At 36.6% G+C, this 8,776-nt stretch overlaps 1 protein-coding gene across 3 annotated transcripts in view; it reads right to left on the bottom strand.

The window, feature by feature from the left end:
* Window positions 1–382: 382 nt before the first annotated feature.
* The window catches only part of LOC125660679 (protein prune homolog 2-like), an 80,173-nt gene continuing 71,779 nt past the window's right edge, over window positions 383–8,776 (bottom strand). For 2 of the 3 annotated variants that reach the window (XM_048892398.2, XM_048892400.2), the window contains 2 exons: window positions 8,358–8,456; window positions 383–2,286 (listed from right to left, as the gene is read on the bottom strand). In XM_048892398.2, the coding sequence (XP_048748355.2) occupies window positions 2,094–2,286; window positions 8,358–8,456 (292 nt within the window). In that variant the 3' untranslated portion in view covers window positions 383–2,093. Of the gene's footprint in view, window positions 2,287–6,695; window positions 6,824–8,357; window positions 8,457–8,776 lie in introns of all 3 variants that reach the window. The other variant, XM_048892399.2, reaches the window with a different exon arrangement.

The following is an 8,776-nucleotide window of genomic DNA, read 5'->3' as shown; positions in this document are numbered from 1 at the left end:
GAAAAAGGCCTTATAACAAAAGACAAAGAAGCCTAGAGTCAATGGTCAAACTTTAGGACACTATAACTACAGCTGGTGAGGTCTTCACACGAGAGAAACAAAACAAAGGTCCTGCTCCATGTTGGCTGGTGAGTTGGTGAAACACCGTCTCCGGTGACGACAAATGTTACAGGTTTCACAAAAAGTTTTAGTCTGGGAGATATTGTCACTAAAAGACATGTACAAATGTACGTTACTAGAATGCTGTACACGTTGTCATAATTTCCGCCGTAACATTACCAAAACGGTGTAAATCCGCGATCAATTAGTCCTATATGGGATGTGTTGGGTGACACACGGTCACGTGATGTTTGTTCAGCCACTGAATTCTAAAAGACATCAGTTCCATTATGTAATTTTGTGATTTATTAAAATATTTCAAAATTATTTACAAAACAAGAGAAACAACTGTAACAAGTGAATAATATGCCTCAGCAGAAAAGATACATTGTCAGCATTTAATCAGAGTAAGATGTTAAATCCGCTCCCGGTTTAAAATGTCGACACTGTAGCAACATGTCATATCGGGAGCGGATCAAGATCTTATTTCAACCCGATTGCGGATATACACAACATCACATATAACATCTATACACAGGTGGGAAGTCACTATACGACAAATAATGCTACAGTAAACATTGATGTATTGTGATAAATCAAACTGTCAAGATTTGTAAGCGGTAAACCATCCATTCATTTCCTACGTTAATTCTTGGCACACAACTCGTGATGATGCTATTTCAGAAGAATAAATCAATTTTATATTTCTACACAAGAGTTTATGGCCAATAATCATGATGGATATTTAAAGCAGATAAATATACACACAATTGCTGAACGTCTCAGTGAAGCGAAAAGTAAAACATTTAGAGTATGCACGAAATATTAAAAGGCTAGCTACTGTCAAAAATTTCAGTGAAAATTTCAAAATGAAAAAAATTTGTACTAAACTGAGGCGAAAACAAGTGTTGACTGCTTTTTTTTTTAAATTACAAGGCACTCTCCTCCCCTGCACAATTAGTACATGTGTATTATTAAACACGTATATTCTTACCGATTTAAGTGATGTACACAATTAGTACACGTGTATTATTTAACACGTATATTCTTACCGATTTAAGTGCTGTGCGTAAATATCAAAGAAACAAGACACAGTTCAATCTCGAACATTGATATCTGGAATTTCTTAATGAATTTAACCTCAATATTTCCAACACTCGGATATCGCAAAGGTTTTTTCTCGGCTCCATCAAGTTAAAATAATGAGGTTTGACTATAATTCATACAATATTCAATCACATTTCTGATCCTTTGTGCAAATCAGTTGATAGTATACATTTTAAGGTGATCTTGTTGACATGCAACATTGAATGAAAACATATCTTATCAAGAGTATGGATTGTTTTTAGCAGATCACATAACATACATACATTTCACAAATTTGGTTAAGCAAAAATATAAATCGTGTACCACACACGATCAAAATGAATTTAAATAAAATGAAATGTACAAATTTAAAACAAAAATAAATCCATAAAATCAAAAAAAAAAAATCAACTTCATTGTCGATGGTTTATCAAACACAGCTAATTTCTATCACAGTAAAACACTTAATCAACATACCTTTACGTCATGAATACCCATGCACATGAGAAAATATTTTGAAAGAAATGCACGTTTTCTTCTGCCATACAAATATCAATTAAATTGCTGTTCATTTCTTGATATTTTTAACCTATTTCCATTAAAAAATGACAGGAGGAATACCACTTTATCACAAATATTTACTTGTATCCCATAAATGTAATAAAATAATAATGTGATGAATCATTATATTGACCTTTTAAGATTCTACACCTGTCTGGGTTGGTCTGTGGAATACGAAAGATAAACCATGCCGAGTTTGACAGGGGTTTCAAATCTATTTTTGTCTTAATGATAATAAACTAAAACAGCAACATTTTTGCTCTGTGAAACAAAACTTAGAAGGCATTTCCTAGTTTCCATGGCTGCCATTTTTCATTGGTGTGTTATGCTTCCTTAACTTCCATATTTCACTTCCTTCTGAAGAAACCCTTCAGTCCTTTTCCCTTGGAGGCTGTCTTAGCCTCCTGCTTTTTCTGTTTCTCTTCCTCCTTCTTCTTTCGTTTTTCTTCTTTCTTTCTTTCCTTTTCTTTCTTTTTGTCTTCCTTTTCATTGTCAAATTCCTCCAGAAAATTGGGATTTTGTGCCAGCATGATTTCTATTCTGTATAAGACAAATCAAATTCCTTGAAATACAGCAGTATTGTGGTAGTTTGGGTTTTACTTTTATTTCTGGATTTCGATCCCAATGTAAATTATTCACCCGTTGTATTTGACCACGCCCACTTTATCTTTTAGCCAATAACTTTAATGACACTTTCTATTGTCTAATTTGCTCTATAAAGCCATGCAGCTTACTATTCGTTGAAGCGAGACAGCTGGCCTTGCTAGCTACACTTCTCCTTCCATTATTCCTATATTGGAATTATGTTTTGTTCGTTTACTTTGCTCATTTTTACTTACTAAATTATTATATTACCTTTGGGTTGGGAGATTTCTTGATAGATTCTAGGCTAAGTTCTAGGCTTTAGGAGTGTGTATTTGTCACATTCATACTGGTAATAAATTCGTAAAATGTTATTTATCTTATTTTCATTTCTATTGAATTTATTTTCAAGTTTAAAATCATAGTGTAGTTGGGTCGTTTCGAAGTCGCCACTATCAAAATAAAATAAACACAACGCGAAGTACAGACTATACGAACGCCACACCTGCTACAGTATAATGACCATACATATTCCCTCCCATTCAATACCAACAGGAGTATAATGAGAACATGTCTCCTCCCACTCAACATCAACAGGAGTATAATGACCATACATGTCTCCTCCCAATACAATGTACCTGGGAAGAGACCACCAGTCTTCCGAAAGTAAACTGGGAAACTTTTTCACTTACCGGCGCGAGCGGGATTTGAACCCGCGCAGAACAGAGGTGAGAGGCTGTGTGATTTTGAGCGCGATGCTCTAACCACTCGGCCACGGAGGCCCTTTCAATTAGTTTGAGGTTTGTCCTAAATTCTGACAGATTGACTAAACTACATTGTTATTACCTTTAAGGAGCGCGGACACGGTTTGAGCTGATAAAATTTCCAAGTTTTATTTTTCCATTTTTAATGTTCACTACCAATGGTTATAACTAAGGTATTTCTAATGGTCATTAAAAATTTGAATGTCAGTTGTCAAGATACAAGAGAGAAACAGTTCACATTTCTGTTTGTGCCATGTTTTTGTTTACATAGGTTAAATATACTAGTAAAAGTTTTGTTTAAAGCAGCGTTTTCAAACTATAAGTTAATTCTGAACACTTTTAAACATTTTCTAGTGTTTGTCACATCTCATTTTGTTTCAAACATGATATTTTATGTTAAGCTATCTATATGTAAACAAAAAACTTGGCACAAGCCTTGTTTACATAACGAGGAATTGTGAGTGCTGTATCTCACTTGTAACTCAATATCTGACATTAAAATTTTGGCTGCCCCTTAGAAATAACTTAGTTAAGCATTGTAAACATCAAAAATGGGGAAATAAAATTTGGAAATTTTTCTGTTCAAATTGTGTCCATGCCCCTTTAGTCGCACATGAAATAGTGAATGAGCCTGTGGTATACACAAAGAAGCACCAGCTTACAACAGTTCAGTGGTTACCAGAGAAATAATGACCTACTGCAGTAACACCACAGATCTGCTGTACTGTCTTCCTATGTAAAAATGTCACCGACAGATTTCATGTGATGTAGGACAAACGGGATGATTTCAGCTTCTCCATCGTCAACTTCCCATATTTATGTAGCAATATTCCATTATCACCTACATATGGTGTTTATATATCTCAACTTATTTGATGCGCAAGAGCTTGTTCTGCGTATAATCAGTTTTTAAATCGAGGTAAGCTACTGACAAAAAAGGTGATGGTACAGGGATTTAAACAGTCTCAATGAAGTCAGCATTTCGAAAATTCTATGGTTGTTATAACGATCTAGTTCGTCAATACAACCTATCAATGGGTCAAATGCTGTCTGACATGTTTCATACCAATTGTTAAGCCGTTCTTGGCACACCGATTTTGACTGCGGATAACTCTGTTTTCCTGGACAGGATTTAGGGCTCACGGCGGGTGTGACCGGTCGACAGTGGATGCTTACTCCTAGGCACCTGATCCCACCTCTGGTATGCCCAGGGGTCCGTGTTTGCCCAACTATCTATTTTGTATTGCTTGTAGGAATTATGAGATTGATCACTGTTCGTTATCTTCACCTTTCATATATACTTTACTTATTTAACGGGATTTAAATCTTAGCTGCGATGTCACTGACAGATTTCATGTGATATATACTTTAATTATTTAACGGGATTTCAATCTTAGCTGCGATGTCACTGACAGATTTCATGTGATATATACTTTAATTACTTAACGGGACTTCAATCTTAGCTGCAATGTCACTGACAGACTTCATGTGATATATACTTTAATTATTTAACGGGATTTCAATCTTAGCTGCGATGTCACTGACAGATTTCATGTGATATATACTTTAATTATTTAACGGGATTTCAATCTTAGCTGCGATGTCACTGACAGATTTCATGTGATATATACTTTAATTATTTAACGGGATTTCAATCTTAGCTGCGATGTCACTGACAGATTTCATGTGATATATACTTTAATTATTTAATTTGATATACACAATGGCGGTGAAGAAAGAGTGCTGATTTTTGGTTTCACTTAAATAAGAAATTTTTCTCTTTGTTTATCATCTCATAAAAAGTAACAACAAAAAGCATCTCTCCACTCAAAGTAGCATATGTGTATCTCAAACACCCACGATTGCTATGCGTAGCCATATGTCCTCCGCCGCCGCAAAAAAAGTTGAAGCACAAAAGTCCCTTAACTCCTGTAAATTTGTAAAATCTAAATTGTGGTGATATATTATCAACTACATATTGTGACTAACAATCCTGCAAAATTTGAACAAAATCCATACAGCAAGGTTCTAGGAGCTGCGTCCACAAAGTGTTCCTATCGTGTAGCATGTACAAATTCAACAAAGTCCCATAACTCCTGTAAAATTTGTCAAATCAAAATGGTGACACAATATGATCAACTACACATGGTGACTAACAATCCTACAGAATATGAACAAAATCTGTTGTGCAGTTTCTGAGGAGTTGCGTCCACAATGTGAAGTGGGACGGACGGACGGACACACGCACGGACACCGGTATTTCTATATCCCCTTCCGTGTTGTCATGGGGGAAAAAAAAAATAGCAGTCTCATAGTGTCTCTCCAACCTAGAGTAACAGACTCAAAGCACATCTCCAACACAATGTAACTAACTCATAGTGTATCTCTCACTCAATGTAACAAGAGACCCACAGGCCTTATAAGTCACCTGAGTACTAGTGAAAAAGTATCATTGCTCCCAAGGGCTATGAAATCTAGAAGAAATATCCTGTTCTGAATATCTATGCTAAATTCTAATGTTCAGCAATAGTATAAAACAAGATGTGTTCTTAAACCTTCACTGCCTTCAAAAGTGCATACACTGATGAAAGGATTTACATAATATAATAGGTGTATTAACAGTAAAACACTAAAAGATATGACTAATTTGGACCAATCCTAGAGTCAAAACCCTGGGTTGTGAAATTCACCATTTATGTATATCCTTTTCTGCTATTCCTAAGTATGCATTTAGATTTTATACAGTACCAGTAAACTTACACATAAATACTATTTACTAAGTTTGGCCCCACCCTGGGGTTAGAACCCTTACTCCGGGGATCATCAAATTTACTATTTTGGTAAAGGACTAACTGCTCTTTCTGAATATCCATTTAGTTTCAATTTAGTATCAATAGCACTTAAAAAGATGTTATTTATTAAGTGTTTTACAAATAAACACCATATACCAAGTTTGGCCCCATCCTGAGGTCAGAATCCCTACCCAAAGGATCATGAAATTAACAATTTTGGTAGATGCCTTCCTGCTCTATATAACTATGCATTTAGTTTTTCTTCCATGTGTGCAGTCTTAAGGAGAAGATTTTTGAAAAATGAGTCAATTTTGGGCAGTTTTTGCCCTGCCCCCAGGGTCCCATGGGTGCAGGAGTCCTGACATTTACAATTTATGTCCCCCTTGTCCGAAAGATGCTTCATCTAAAATTGGAAAAGAATTGGAATTGTAGTTATCAAGAAGTTAAAAATGTTCAATTGTTAACGCACGACACACAACGCACTACGACGGACGACAGCCAATATTGCAATAAAACTCAGTTTATGAGTATGTTGCTCTGAATTGGAGAAATGCCTTCAGTCTGTAACTGTGAGTTGGAGAAATGCCTTCAGTGTGTGATTGTGAGTTGAGAAATGCTTTCAGTCTGTAACTGTGAGTTGGAAAAATGCCTTCAGTGTTTGATTGTCTTCAGTGTTTGATTGTGCGTTGGAGAAATGCCTTCAGTGTGTAACTGTGAGTTGAGAATATGATACAAACTCACAGGTCTTTTTAATATTCACCTAGAATACTGTTGTAAATATGAGGAGATATTTGCACTCAGAGATACTTGCCTGCGGTGATATGATTGCTGTGCTGTGATTGGCTGCTTTGTGGTTAGGAAGGGGAGGTGAGGGGTTCAGGGGATAGAGAGAGAGGGGAGGAAACTCTAGCACGGTGCTGCAGGAGTCTATCATCATACCTACAAAATCACATCAATTAATTCATATAAATTTGTATCTGACACACAGTGGCACACAGAAATCTAATAATTCATTGTTCACAAAACATCGAGGCAAATTAAAAAGGTTTATTTTTGCCATTTTTTTGCCCCATTTTATTTTTTGCCCCAGTTTATTTATTTTTTGCCCCATTTAATTTTAACCACTTTGCTCTTATCTAAGGTTGAAATAAAAACTGTACAAATTTAAATGAACTCCTTATTATAAAGTAACAAATAAATGACTCTAAAACGACTTTAAAACATAGGAAAATAATACAGTTTTGTGCCCATGAGTTACAAGAAGCAAGTAATGGTGTCAGATTGTTGATGTAATAGAGAGGCTTGCTGTTCTGGCGACAAGCTGCGACATTTCATCTCGCGAAATAAACCACTTCTCAAAATCCAAAACACATTTATTACTGTAAACAGAAATGTACTGGCACAGTCAATATTTTGGAATATTTTTCCGAAAATGAACATAACAGTGAAAAAATTCATGTATCTAAAATTTCGACATTCAGGGATTTTTTAATCACTTATGGAGTCGATGACGTACACAATGCAGCGAGACAAAACTAGTGTAAAAAGCAAAATCTAAACCACGGTTTTATTTTCTGACACCTAACACCTACAGTAGATCCACCCCTTATTTATTCCTGACTTACTGTTGCACTTGTAACATTAGATCCACCCCTCATTGATCCCCTGTCTTACTGTTGTAGACTTGATCCACCCCTCATTGATCCCAGACTTGTACTTGTTAAAATTATCCCTGACTTACTGTTGTACATTAAATCCACCCCTCATTGATCCACCCGACTTACTGTTACATTGGATCCACCCCTCATTGATCCCCCATCTTACTGTTACATTAGATCCACCCCTCATTGATCCCTCAACTTACTGTTACATTAGATCCACCCCTCATTGATCCCTCAACTTACTGTTACATTAGATCCACCCCTCATTGATCCCCCATCTTACTGTTACATTAGATCCACCCCTCATTGATCCCTCGTCTTACTGTTACATTAGATCCACCCCTCATTGATCCCCTGTCTTATTGTTGTACATTTGATCCACCCCTCATTGATCCCCCCGACTTACTGTTACATTAGATCCACCCCTCATTGATCCCCTGTCTTATTGTTGTACATTTGATCCACCCCTCATTGATCCCCCGACTTACTGTTACATTAGATCCACCCCTCATTGATCCCCCCGACTTACTGTTACATTAGATCCACCCCTCATTGATCCCCCCGACTTACTATTACATTTGATCCACCCCTCATTGTTCCCCCATCTTACTGTTACATTAGATCCACCCCTCATTGTTCCCCCGTCTTACTGTTACATTAGATCCACCCCTCATTGATCCCCCGTCTTACTGTTACATTAGATCCACCCCTCATTGATCCCCCGTCTTACTGTTACATTAGATCCACCCCTCATTGATCCCCCGTCTTACTGTTGTACACTTGATCCACCCCTGATTGATCCCCCGACTTACTGTTGTACTTGTTCTGGGACGTTGATGTACTCCATCGGAATGATCTGACCTAAATCTGACAGCGATCGCACAAACCGCAGCTTGGAGGAAAATTTGGCACTGTAAGACAACACAAACACTTATCATCCAAAATATCTGAAATTTAGTGTGGCAAATGCTTTCAAATATAGTGTGACACCATCACCACCATCACACAAACACATCACACAAGTAAGTTCCACCATCATCACAACCACACAAACATTCTGAAATTTAGTGACAAATGTTCTTGGATTTAGTGTGACAAACGTTTTGAAATTTAGTGTGGCAAACGTTCTGAAATTTAGTGTGACAAATGTTCTTGGATTTAGTGTGACAAATGTTCTGAAATTGAGTGTGACAAATGTTCTGAAATTGAGTGTGACAAATGTTCTTTTTCA

The sequence above is a fragment of the Ostrea edulis genome, chromosome 8 (assembly GCF_947568905.1).
Source record: "Ostrea edulis chromosome 8, xbOstEdul1.1, whole genome shotgun sequence".
NCBI classification, from domain to species: domain Eukaryota; kingdom Metazoa; phylum Mollusca; class Bivalvia; order Ostreida; family Ostreidae; genus Ostrea; species Ostrea edulis.
This window is presented reverse-complemented; position numbering and strand designations above follow the sequence as displayed.